Source organism: Corvus brachyrhynchos, unplaced genomic scaffold (genome assembly GCF_000691975.1).
Source record: "Corvus brachyrhynchos isolate BGI_N302 unplaced genomic scaffold, ASM69197v1 scaffold3, whole genome shotgun sequence".
Taxonomy (NCBI): Eukaryota; Metazoa; Chordata; class Aves; order Passeriformes; family Corvidae; genus Corvus; species Corvus brachyrhynchos.
Genome location: NW_008237619.1, coordinates 254,226 through 268,258, shown reverse-complemented (window position 1 = coordinate 268,258; position 14,033 = coordinate 254,226). Strand labels below are relative to the sequence as shown.

Here is a 14,033-nt window from a genome sequence, read left to right as displayed (position 1 = left end):
AGGAATGTGACCCTGGTTGTCCCCTCTCCTGACAGGTGGATGCTGCAGTGACACCAGAGGAGCGCCACCTTTCCAAGATGCAGCAAAATGGCTACGAAAATCCCACATACAAGTTCTTTGAACAGATGCAGAACTAGGACACCATAGCAGCCTCATGAGTTGGACAGAAGAATGATTGCTTCACTGCCCAGTGGTGTTCAATTATAATGTCAAAAGAAAGAAAAACACTCTGCTTTATTATTTACTCATTCTCGCCTTTTGACAGCTGTGCTGTAACACAAGTAGATGCCTGAACTTGAATTAATAAAATCAGTAATGTATTTTCTCTCTCTTTCTCTTTACATTTCAGTCTTTACACTACATTATTAATGAATGTTTTTTGTGTACTGTAAAGAGGTTAGCTGTATTTAACTAGTGCATGGATAGATTCTCTTTCCCAATTATTTATCATGTAGTTCCTTAGCCAGTTGTATATTATTCCTGTGATTTGTGACAAAAATTAAGTCCTAGTTGAAACATGCTTTAAGAATTGATGGGGGATGCTTTCTGTGTCTGTGGGGTTTAGCTGCTTCTCTTTGCTGAGCATTTTTTTCTGATCACTATGCATTTTAAAGTAAACCAACATTTTTTTTTAAGTATTCCAGATGAGTTATTGAAATTTCTTTCCTCTGCAGCTGCATTTTGTTGTACAGATTGTTGCTCCTGCTGTATTAGTGATGTAGAAATTATGGGAATATACATTTGTTTCTTTGTGCCTGTTTTATGTGCACACTTTAGGCATTGAGAGGTAAACTTTATTTTCTTTTCCATGTATCTTTTTGACCTTAAAAAAATTATTAAGAAGAGTCCCTGTTAATTGTGAGCACTTCTGGGGGAAGAAGTACCTGCTGGCCAAAAATTAACAGGGGTCCTCTGCAGGATGATTGTACAGAGCCATTGCTTATGAATTGATAGCTTTCTACACTGTGTTACATAAATAAATTAAAAAAAGAACATGTGGGCAAGAGTTTTCTTTGGAAGCAGAAAACAAAGAGTTCTAAAAGTCACTTAAACAGAATACATAGGTGTTCAAACTGAGAGAGGGTTGGGATCCTACAGAGATTGTGGCACTGACAGTTGGACCAGAGCAGAAGGAAGGCAGCAGTGAGACAGGGCGGGAAGTTGGGAAGTGGGGAGTGCCAGCTTTGGCACAGCTACCCCTCTGAGATGTTGTCTCTTTTTTTTTTCCTTTTCTTTTACTTTCCATTTGTATAATAGTGTTTTAATGTAAATAAATACATTCCTGGAGGAGCCCTGTTGTAGTAGTGTGTTTCTGCGCCAACCAGCCACCCTTGCTCACGCAGAGGAGCATGACATGGATGATTAACCAACCTCCCACTTTCCTGGCCATCCGCAGGAGTGATTTACCAGCAAACTCTTCCCTCTCCTCCCTGCACCTCCTGCTGGCTTTCTGGCAAGATCCATGCCCTGCAATGTGCTATACTGGTGAAGGCAAGGAGGAGCATCCCAGGCTGCATCCAGCCTGATTCTGCTGCCTCACAGCAAGTGCCCAGGAAGGGTAGGACAGCAGCACCAGGAATTTTTTCTGCAGGAAGAGGGCAAAGCCATTGGTGAGCTGGGATACACATTCTCTCTGTTGCCTGAGAGCTTCCTTCAGCTCCTGGCCCTCCAGGAGCACTCCTGTGGTGTAGGGAGAGCACAGTAACTCACAACATAGGGCTCACCTGCCTAGAGAGATGAGACCACAGTGGGCGAGTGGATCTGAGGATCTTCAAGATGGCCTTTGTACCCAGCCCAAAATAAGGACTCTTCTGTTTGAACTTGGAGATGGATTCTAGAATAAAACCAGAGGGGTGTGTTTGTGAAAAAGGAAGTGAATTACTGTTTCTTTACAGTGAATGGGTTAGATAAAGCAGGAGTGAGGGAAGAACTAGGAGCAGAATAAAGACAGCATGATCTCTTCAGGGAAAGCCTCTTTCAGTTTGTGTGCAAGCCATGGCAGCCTCTTCTTCAGCCTCGTTGGTAGCTTTTGTCTCTGCAGCAACGTGAGGCATGGCTGCAGTGGGGCTGCATAGCTCAGGCAAGTGGCTGAGTCGCCCCTGACCTCAGCTAGTAGAAAACAAGTTTCCAGTCCTGTTACTCACTAGTCCTTCCCCATCCATGATCTTCCACAAAACCTCACCTGTTCAGGTAATTCACCTGCTGGCCTGGAACACAGCCATGCCGGCAGACTGACCAGGACAGATGTTCAGTCAGTGAGGGGACAACCAGGGCAGGGAGTTTCAGAAGCCATCTGTGGAGATTCAGGAGGATAAGATGGCACCTACTACTCTGAACTAGTAGTGGGAAAAACTGCAGAGCTTCCCATTACCTGTTACCAACCAAGTGTTTATTCCCTTTGCTCTTCCATCCCTACTGTGTCAAGGGATCCCTACTGTGTCAACTCAGCTCAAGGGATCAGAGCACTGGAAGTGGTTAGTGTTATTTGCAGGCCCTGGAGTACCAGTGTGTTACAAAGAAATTACAAAATACCCCTGGAGGATTTATCATCTCTGGTTTCAAAACTGAACTGATTGGGCCAGAATAATGTGTGATAGTGAGCAGAGGCTGCTCAAACTGCTCCAAAAAACCCCCCTTTTTCTTTTACAAATATTTAGGTTTGTGTCTGTTTCTGTAGGTGTTGCTATATAGGTCACAGCACGTAGAAAGGAATATGTAGGACTGTCTTCTGTGCACATGTCCAGTATCATAGAAGAAGATCCCACTTCAGGGGGAAGGCAGGATGTAATTCAATTTAGCCCAGTCTCATTAAAGAAGCATTATCAAAATTCCTTTTAGAGGAAGCTGGAGTAATCCATGTTATAAACAAGGCTTGGACTTTTTTGGGTGCAATAAAAGTCTGCTCGTTTATTAAAAAGAAAACCAGGAGCGGAGACTCGAGGTAAGCCCAAGTCCCACTTGACAACCCAGAAAAACAAACTGTGCGACACACAGGGTGTTCCCTTGGACTCAGGTTCCTCAGGAAGATGGGGGGGCTGAGCCCCGGAGCAGTTCTTATAGTCTCTTTTGATGCTGTGATTGGTGCAGCTCAGATCCTCCCTCTGATGGCTCGTTCCAAGGGTCCTCATTGGTGTTCAATTCTGTCAGTCTCTGGGGCGTCGAGTGATTGGTTTGCCCCCTAACCAATAATTCCCCAAAGTGTTTACATCATAATTATTAGGTTATCTTAAGAACATTCTAGAACATTCTCCTCCTTTCTATAGACCCACTACTTTCCCCCATTGCTGTCCCCATCTAGTGGGCACATAGCAACATTACACTTGTACGATCGCAATAACAATTAACTCATTAACTGCATACCGCCACTCTTCTAACAAGCAACTTTTAACTTCTTCTCAACCAAAAAAAAAGAACTTTTAACCATTTATTACACATAAGATACAGACAGCCGCTGGCCTTTAAGCAAATCCCATTTATAATACCATAATCCCATGCAATCCCAGTTATAGAAAAATGCAATTGCTTTGAACACTAATTCCCAGACAGTCAGGCCTCCTAGTGTGGGGTTATGTGTCCAGTGAAATGCCTGGTGCTGCTCTTGCTACTTGTGGACAGGCTGTTAATAAATTGCTGTTTTAAACACTGATTACATGATCAGGTTTTATGATTCCTTCCTGTCTCAGTTTGGAGACAAATTTTAGGAGAAAAAGCGCTCTGAAATGAGTGCTTTTCTCTAAAGAAAGAGGGCTTCAATAACTCCCTTTTCTTCTGTGAATGAGAGAAATGGAAACCAAGGGATGAAAGTGAAAAAAAAGTAAAACTGTTTATTAACAAAATAAGATACCCGCAAAGCACAGGAAAAAAAGATACTGAACTTTACACTCCACCCTCACCTCGCCGCATGGCCGAGAGGCAAAGATGGCGGCTGTCCTTCTTTGTCTCTGGGAGGAGGGGAGAAAAGAGTTCACTCAACAGCTAGGAACCTGTTGGGTTTCTGGTGTGGGTCTTCTATTCGCAGCAGGTGAAGTTGGTGGAGTTTAATGTTCCTTCTTTTTGCTGGTTTGGTACCAAAACCGGGGTTCTGGCTGGGGCCGCCCCCCCAGGCTCTTTGGGCCAAAGAAAGAACAAATTGAGACAGTTCCAGGGGAAAAAAAAAAAAAAAAGAAAAAAAAAAAAAAAAAAAAAAAAAAAAAAAAAAAAAAAAAAAAAAAACCACCAACCCAACAGGAGCCCTCTGAAAGGATTTGCCGGTGAAAAGCCTCCAGGCCAAGGGAAGGAAAAAAACCCAAAACTCCCAGAAGCTTCTTGCCTTAGTTGCCAAATTAATCTAGCAAAGGCAACGAAGTAACAATTCTTGTAGCTGCCGACCACGTTGGAGAGAGATTGAACCAAACCGCGCAGGAGCCCAAGGCTCCCGCCCCACCCCCTGGGTCCATCTTAAAGCTACAGCAGCCATTTTCTGGGCATAAAGCAGACAGTTAGGGAATAAATTTACCATCATAAAATCACCCCAAGATACCTCCACACTCTCCTGAAAGAAAGGCAATAAATGCACACCATGACATGCATGGAAAGCACAAGGCGTGAACAAAGTTCCCAAAACTTCAAGAGAAACACTCCCACAACTGCTCAAACTCTGGAAGCAGATGTTCCCAGGTAATAGTGGCAGCATCCTGCCCACCTCTAGCCATGCAAGCTCCTTATTGTTGTCAGGAAAATTAATTCACAAGCACCAGAGGTTTATGTCCAAAAAAGGAGATAGAGGAGTCCTGTAACTTCATTCGAATAAAGTGAGAGGCCATGGGCATTTCTCATGGGGTCTCTCAAATTGTTGGGGGATGCAACACCCTTTTTATCCTAATTCCTGGTTGCAACAACCTCTTCCTTTCCCCATTGTCCAGGGTACTCAGAAGGTACAGACTTCTCGAATCGCCTATTCTATGCCCCCCTCTAATATGCACCCTCCTTTTTGTTATATAAAAGAAAAAAACTATTCATAATTCTATTAAGTTTTTGTTCTTTGTCTCAAGGTTCAGGAATGTAACATGGCCTTGGCTGAGCTACACTGTGTTGATTAGTAACATCTTCTAGAACTGACAGTTTTCTTCTGTTACTTCCCTTTCTCTAAGCTCCTAGCCCTATCTACAAGCAGATTCGCACAGTCTGTTTGTAAACACACATTCATCATATTCCTTTCAATCCCTCCTCTTTTTATTTTCTCAGTAATTGTCTTTACAAACCTTAATTACCATTGATTTAATCCTTTCTTCCTGGGTCTTCTTTGGTTTAATATGTGTTTGATTCCATCCACCTCAATATTTGGAACAATCATAAGGAGGGCAGTTAGGGGTCCAACAATCTAAACCTAATGTCCAGTTACAAACACTTTTTCCTACACATACACCCCCTGTCCTATTTAGGCAATAAGTGCCTTTTCCAGAAGAATGAAGTTGTCATGGACTTCCTTCTTCACCCCAAAATCCTGCTCCCTTATGGACCTCACTCAGAGTGCTGACCCACCATTTAGGTTCGACTGGGCTAGCCACCCATGGCCAGTCTTCAGATCTTCCTGGCCCTCCGCAGACCCAACAATTGCTAAAGTTAAAAAATTTTGCTACTCCTTCTCCTAAGGTTACAAATCGATTCTCTCACTCCAGGCCCGAACCTAGCTGACAATATAAAAGTAGGATTATTAAGGAAAACATTCTACTAGTATAATCTAATTACTTAGTCTAATTTTTACATTGTCTTCTGCACCACTTGTGGGAAATGAAGGCACAGAATCCACTTAACATAAAACAATGACAGCAAGGATTGGCTCCCAGTGACTGGAGATTGTAAAGGAGGGATGCCCATACAGACCATTTCAGCAGACGGTCTGCGGGTAGGCACATGAGGATTCCCCCAATGTCAACTCACTGGCTGCTGCTCTGGTCCACTCCTGTGGAGTGTCAGTCGTGGCCTCCCATCCTTCTCTTCCAGCCAAGATGTCCAAATCTCCAGGGCCTTAGAGACCTTGACCCGAGTGTGATGGGTCCACCTGTGTTCAGCTGTCTTGACGGCTGTTTCTGTGGTCAGTAACACTTGGAAAGGTCCATGCCACTTCACCACCAGCGGTGCTTCTTTCCACTCCTTAACCAGGACCCAATCCCCTGGTTGGATGTTATGAACAGTGAAGGCCAAAGGCAGGGCCTGTGCCAGCTGAGCTTCCTGTCAAAGAGATTTCACAAGAGACAGGATTCTGGCCACATATTGTTTTAAATATACATCAGTTATCTCCACTCCCCCACTAGGTTGAGAATTAATAGGATAAGGAATGCCAAACATTAATTCTAAGGGAGATAACTGAATATTCTCTCTGGGTCTGGCTCTTATTCTTGCCAAAGCCAGTGGCAAAAGCCGTACCATGGCATCTTAGTTTCTATCACCAGCTTCAAAAGGTGTTTCTTTATTTCTCCCATTCATCTTTTCTACCTGGCCTGAGCTCTGGGGTGCCAGGGGGTATGGAGGTTCCATTGTATTCCTAAAGCAGCTATAACTCCTCAAAGAATTTTTCCGGTAAAATGAGTTCCCCTATCTGAGTCTATTGCTTCTACAATCCCGTATCTTGGAATTACTTGTTCTAAAAATACCTTAATAACTAATCCAGCTGTTGCTGAAGCAGTCTGGAATGCTTCTGGCCACCCTGTTAATTGACATACTATTAACAGAAAATATTTAAGCCTTCCCCTCAGGAAGCCTTCCTACTCATTTCAGTAAAATCCACCTGGCATCTTTGAAAGGGATGTGCAGCCTAAGGCCTCCCTCCCCTCACAATTTTCTTTGTAACTCGGCTATTGGCTTTAGCATACATCAAGCAACCTTCAACAGCTTGTTTTGCCAGACCAAAAAGACCCACAGCAGCATACATTTTGAGAAAGGCTTCTGCCAATCCTCAAGAACCCCAATGACTCCCTTCATGGAGTTGTTTTAACATTTGTAGGGCTAAAGCTTTTGGTATCCTTGTAAACCAATTTTTCCTCTTGTAAACCCTTGTAAACCCTTTTTTCTCTGTCCCATTATGTTTAATTATGTCCAATTCCTCTGGTGGAAAAGACAGTTTCTCTGGCAGCAATTGAGCCACTGAGAGTAAAGGCAGGATTTTAGAGAGTTCTGGCAAAAGTGCAGCTTTCCGAGCTGACGCTGTTGGGGCTGCCCAAGGCAGCACAGTGTCCAGCTGCAGATGTCCTTGGCTTCTGCTGCTGCAGGCAGGGGTCAGCTGCAGCTAGCAGGGAAAGCTGTCAGCTGTAACAGGCTGTCAGCTGCAGCAGGCAGGGGTCGGCTGCAGCAAGCAAGGAAAGCTGTCAGCTGCAGCAAGGAGGGAAAGCTGTCAGCTGCAGCTTGCAGGGAAAGCTGGCTCCTTTGCAAGGAGCGAGCCCCAAACAAAGGTGGTGTAAAAGCGTTGGCAGAGGCAAAGGATGAGAGAGGGGTCTCTGTGTAGGTTCCAGCTGGTTTATTGCCAGTGGAAGATCCAGGGACAAACACCAAGAAAAAGGGGAAAGCACAGCATTTCATACAGGGGTGGAACAAAGGAAAACAACCAATGGGGATTGACTGAGGAGGAGGAGATAACAGGGGAATAACCAATGGGGATAACTTAGGGGAAGGAATTACATGAGTAGACCAATGGGGCATCGAAGATAGGAGAACTTTCCAGAACTAATACATAAGCAACTAGTGGAAATACATGACCATGAACTTATACATAAAACTGGGTGGAGAACTCCTGAACCAATAAACTTAAAACATGTAAACTAAGAACCACTAGGAACATGGGAACTCGCCGTAACTGCGGGGTGAGAATCAGACCTCTGTGTTTTGGAGGCTTGTCCACTAGTCTTCTGAATGCTTTGCTGCAGTGGCCATTGCCACCTGCACTGCAACACCGAGCCTCTTCATCAGTCAGTTGGTTACCTATTGCCTCCTCCGAATACCCTGTCTGGCGTTTCCTAATTGCCACCCATTTTAGTGGCAAATAAACATTTTGGTAAATTTCACTACCTCCAATAGACAAGTAATTAAGTTTTCATGAACTAATGTTTTTCTCCTGCAGGTTAATAAACCTCTTTCCTCCCACAGTCTCCCAAATGCATATACTACCCCATATGCATATTTAGAATCAGTAAAAATATTCACTATCTTTCCCTGATTCACAGGCTCTCACAAGCCTACACAGCTCTGCTGTCTGAGCTGGCCATGTGGGCAGTAACCTCCCCCTTTCCTCTAATTCCCTTCCCTTAATAATGGCATATCCTGTAACTCGCTTCCCTTCCACTGCTTTTGAAGACCCATCAATAAACACATTTTCTCCCTCAGGCCAGGGAGTGTCTCATAAATCTTCCCTAGCCCGGGTCTGGAGTACTATCACCTAAATGCAGTCATGGGTTTCTTCCTGGCCCCCCTCTCCAGGCCTGTTCAGACAGGACGCTGAGCTAAACCTTTCCCCACTTTTCAATTCTAAGTCCTCCTGTTCCATTAAACAAGATTCATACTGTAATAACTGGGCGCTGGTCATCTACTTAGAGGCTATCTCAGTTAACAAAGCTTTAACCTGATGTGAAACTTTATTAGATATCTTCCCATTGTCAGTTTTTGGGCCTCAGTTACCATGAAAGCCGTGGCTGCACAGTTCTGCAGACAATGATGCCAGCCTCTGGCCACTGGGCCTAACAGCTTGGAAAAATAAGCAACAGGCCGCTGTGTTCCCCCATGCTCTTTTACCAAAATTCCTTTAGCATGGCCCTGTTTAACATCCACATATAGCTCAAATTCCTTTTCTGAGGAAGAGATGAAACATGGGCATTAATCAATTTGTCTTTTAATTTTCTAAAACTTTGCTCTCCCTCTGGTGTCCATACTACAACATTAGGACTGTTTTGCGTTAAAAAAAACATGCAATGGTCTGGCTAAAATAGAAAAATCCTCAATCCATACTCTGCAATATCCCACCAATCCTAAAAACTGATATGACTCTTTTTCTGTCTGGGGTAATGGTACTTGTAAAATTCTTTGTATCCTTTCTGTATCAATACAACATGAGCCTCCAGTCAAAATGTTTCCCAAATATTTAACCTTTTTCTCTACCAACTGCGCTCTCTTTTCAGATACTTTAAGCCTGTTTTTAGCAAGAAAATTAAGCAGCTTCACAGTAGCCTCTTCAATGACCTCTTCCTGTTCCCCTGATAAAAGCAAATCATCCACATACTGCAACAATTTAACTCCTGAGGGTGGAATAAACGCTCTCAGTATCTTCTGCAAGTCTTGCCCAAACAAAACCAGTGACTCTGTATATCCCTGTGGGAGGACCGTCCATGTCAGTTGTTGTTCTATCATTTTCCCTCGTTCTTCCTGTTCTCACTCAAAGGCAAAATACTGTTTACTGTCCTCTGTAATTGGACACCTCCAGAAAGCCTCCTTCAAATCCAGTGCTGAATAATACTGATGTGAAGAAGGGCTCTGATTCAGGATGGTATAGGGGTCCGGAACTGTGGGATGCCTTGGTTTGACAATTTCATTTATTATTCTTAAATCCTGCTCCATTCTGTAGGTTCCATCTGGTTTCTTAACCGGCAGGACAGGAGTGTTACAGGGAGATATACATCGCTCCAAAAGACCTGCCTTCAGCAGGGACTCAAAGACAGGCTGTAACCCCTTCCTTCCCTTCCTTGAAATAGGGTATTGCTTTTTAGACACTACTTGTCCCGGTTGCTTCAAAGTCATTTGGAGAGGCTCTATGTCTAATTTTCCATATTTCCCTGGGGCTCCCCACACTTCTGGGTTCACCTCAGCATAGGCCTTCTCAGACATTTTACATAAGGTTATAACCATGTTAGCCTCTCTATCACCTTTTGTAATACTGATTTGCATTCCCACTTTAGCCATCAAATCCCTTCCCAGTAAATTACAATCACAATTAGGAACAAACAGGAATTCATGCAGTTGAAACTTATCCCCCACATCTACTAATAGTGGTTGAATAAAACACATATGCTCGTTTTTACTGCTTACCCCCTGGATAAACAAAGAACTCTTTGCCAATTTTGCCCCCTTGGGGATAAAATTTAAAGTGGATCGAGAGGCCCCTCTGTCTACTAGGAAACACACCTCCTCTCAATCTGGACCCACCTTAAATGTTATCAAGGGCTCCAGTGTGGTGGGTCCCTGGTATAATGGGAGCCCCTGACACCCCAAACAATCTATTTCCTTCCTGAGGGTCCACCTGTTTTTGTCGACATTCTCACTTCCCATGTCCTTCTGCCTTGCAGATAGCACACTGATTCCTCCCTAACTGCTGTTTGGGTCGGCACTCCCCTGCTGAGGAGGGCACATCTTTGCCACATCCTTGTCCACAGCCCTGGTCCCTCTGTCCTGGGGGACCCCTTGAACCCTGGGATTTATCCCTCAGGGGCTGTAAAAACTCTGCCAGCAGAGGGTGGGGATGGGGTCTGGCACTGAAGCCAAATGTTCTGGAGCACAAGGGGTGGAGGCGGGGTCTGACATTGAAGCCGGGTTTCTCAAGGCAGGATTTTCCTCATCCCTTCTTACATACACTTGCTGTGGCTTTCTAACCAACTCGTGCAAGGGCTTATTCTGCCATTCTTCATCTTTCTGTATTCTTTTTCTTATATCAGGCCAAGATTTAGTAACAAATTGTACTTTTAACAATGTGTCAAAGGCTGGTCCCTCAGGATCCAGTCTTCTTTGCTTCCGCAAGGCATCTCTAATCCTCTCTAGCCAGTGAGAGGGACTTTCATTCTTTTCTTGTTCTAAGGACATGGCTTCAGCTACATTGTTAGTTCTGGGAACTGCCTATTTGATTTGTCTAATTAAATCAGAATGGTAATCTCTGAGGCAAGCCAGACTGGCCTGATTATTTGGGTCCCACTGAGGATCTACCTGGGGAATTGCATCATCCACAGTAGGTCCATTGTGTCCAGCCCCTCCCCACTGCCTGTGGGTGCTCATCCGCCCACAGTTGCCGAGCTTTCTGCAAAATAATTTTCTTCTCTGATGACCTAAACAAAATCCCTAAAAGAAAATCCCAGTTCTTCCACATATAATCTGCATTTCCCAAATATTCATCTGTCTTTTCCCCCACCCCTATGGGATCATCCAAATATGGGAGTAATTCCTTTTTCAGCCCTTTTATATCCCGAATAGTAAGTGGTACAATTACAAACCCAAATCCCCCACCCTGGCCCCCCCAGGGAACCTGGCGTAGAGGCATCTGATGGACCCCTGCCTCTTGGGTCTTAGAGGCTCCTGATGTCTTGTATTGGAACCCCCTACTAGTCCTAGAGGGGGATATGATATCCTGTCCTCCTTCCCCTTTGCCATCACTATCCTCAAGGGGGGCCAACAGAAGCAGTGTTAGTTGGCCCTGAATCAGCTGGCAGAATTGGAGAATAAGATGGGGGAACGTGCTGGAAAACATTCCAATCCTCACTATTTTTTTTCTTCCTCCCCTTTTTCATCTTCCTTTTTCTTTTTAATCACATAGATTCCTCCTGTTGCTTGCCTTAACCATGTTTTTCCACATTCCTTTTCAACACCCACATACTCAGACACAAACAAGGTCTATCTATTCTATAAGGTGGCCATTTAAGTCCCCTTGGCAAATCTAGCTGCACAAAATAACAATATTTTACCATTATCTCCTTAGTTACCCCTGGAGGAATGCATAAATAATCCCAAAACCTCAACATTCTCCTCAAGGGACTCTCCAGGGGTATTTCAGGATCATCATCCCTTTTGCCGAGACCCTTTCTCGGCTTTACCTTTGTTACCCTCCATGGGTGCCCTGGTTTACCTGTGCTACCCTGTTGGAATTGTAAAAGGACGAGAGCCCAGGAATCCCAGCGGGGGGAGAGATGCAGTCCAAGCCTCCCGTAACCCCCCCCTTTGTGTTTGGACAATCCTTACCAGTCCTGTTTCTTTTCCAGTGTCCATGGAGTTTTCGAGAGTGCTCTCTTTCATTTGCTTTATTTTTGTGTCTTTCTTGTCCTCCGGGTGTCGCCCTGCTGCCACCAAACCGCGCCAGAGGATGCTAAGCATGGACCCTGCCCCAAAGTGGGCGGGGGGCGCCTTACTCTCGCTTTTTGAATCCTCTCACGCTTTTCAGAGAAGAGGTGTAGATCCTGGGCAAGGCCCCCAATTGTGAAAAACGAGGTTCACTCTCTGTTGGAATTGTAAAGGGCCGAGAGCCTGGGGATCCCGACGGGGGGAGGAATGCAGTCCAAAACCAATGTGGTTGATAAGCGCAAACTCTGCTTTATTAGCAATCCAAAACCACTTATATAGTATACCAGCTTGTTAACTCCTAAGTGGCTTAAAGCTTATCAAAGCACATTTCTACTTCTACATAATTGGACTTACATTGGCAAGCTTCCTGGTCAGTACATCTTATCAGGACAGCTGCATCGTTTCAAAACTCCCTCTTTATTCCCAGGCTTGTTTCTCACACCCGTGCTTTCTCATGCAGGCAGTTTCTCACACACAGGCCTTTTGCTTCTAGGCCTATTGCTTGTACAGTCCTTCTATTGATCCCATAATTCTATCAATGATCCATGCCCCTGGTCCTTTAATCATTGCAACAATTCCCCCTTTTTCTTTTTGTACAAGCAATACTTGATCGGTCACAGAGGTAATGACTCTGTATATTATCTTTTGCAAGCATTGGAAGGCAAGGTGAACACACTATTATTAGTAACATTACTAGTCCTACAGTAATCAAATGCTACACAAATAAAACTAGCCATGATTTTAAATGTAATAACTTTAACCATCCCTCTAAGTTGAGACCGTCTTCTTTTTTCTGTAATTGCACAGTTAATTGAAGTAACTCACTTATCTGCTTGTGAAGTAGGAAAAAGTGGTTAGAAAGATTTATACAGCACATACCTTGGAACCTTCTACAGTCGTGGCTGTGAGTTAATGGCAGAAAATCAATGGCTGCTTAATCTTATAATCTTATATGTCTAACACTAATAACACACACTTAACTTATTAAGCATTTGCAAAGTTATATTAAACTTATCCCTCTCCCAGCAAGCAAGTTTAAGCATCATAGCGTAAGCCCTGGCTGCTAAAATACTAGGTAAAAACATAAATGCTAGTTAAATTGACTGCTTTCACTTGATCTAAATGGGCAGACAGCTGATTGAAAATCCCTGCTAATGCTTTTGTTTCGAGACAGTCAAAAAACAATTTTTTCACCTTACTTCTATGTTTGGTGTTATACCCAAATTCTCTTATTACAACAATCACAAAGTATTTTAACCCAAGTTCTACAGTTCACAAAACCACAGTTAAAGCAGTTCTTGACATAAGGTGAGCCCTTATTCCAAGTCAGGTTTGCAGTCTATATACAGAGGGCACAACAGCCCTTTTCAGCCTTTCCTCCTCACGTGGATGCACTTCTGGATACAGGGTCGGTGCTGTTCACTGCAGGCTCTGTCACAGCACGAGTCCAGCGGCTGGGTACCCACAGAGGTCCTGCTGGGGTAAGCACACACCGCAGCACGGGTCCAGCGGCTGGGTACCCACAGAGGTCCTGCTGGGGTAAGCACACACATGTACCCCCTGCCTGAATATCGAACCTCAGCGGGCCCCTGCCAGATCCCTGTAGCTGGGTGCCTATACATCACATTAAAAGGCTTTGTTACTTTCCTTTTTGCTTCTGCAATACCACTGTGAAGATAGGCAGGGGCAGTGTCACTATCCCCAAATAAACACAAGTAATTTAATAGATACAAGGCTTTTGCTAATTTTTCTTGCACATCTGAAATGTTCTTGAACTTAGCTAAATATAACTTCAGTGTCTGATTAGCACGCTCCACAATAGCCTGCCCTGTGGGTACATAAGGGATTCCAGTGACGTGCCGCATACCCCACCGCTGACAAAACTTTCGCAGCCGCTCGCTAATGTAGGCAGGACCGTTGTCTGTCTTGATCTGCTCTGGTACACCCATCATGGCAAAACAGCTGGTCAGGTG

The 14,033-nt window shown here is 44.3% G+C and overlaps 1 protein-coding gene across 4 annotated transcripts in view; it reads left to right on the top strand.

The window, feature by feature from the left end:
- The window catches only part of APP (amyloid beta precursor protein), a 176,983-nt gene extending 175,696 nt beyond the window's left edge, over positions 1-1,287 (top strand). For all 4 annotated transcript variants that reach the window (XM_008631658.2, XM_008631662.2, XM_008631661.2 and 1 more), the window contains one exon: positions 36-1,287. In XM_008631658.2, coding sequence (XP_008629880.1) covers positions 36-137 — 102 coding nt within the window. In that variant the 3' untranslated portion in view covers positions 138-1,287. The remainder of the gene's footprint in view (positions 1-35) is intronic.
- The last annotated feature ends 12,746 nt before the right edge of the window (positions 1,288-14,033 follow it).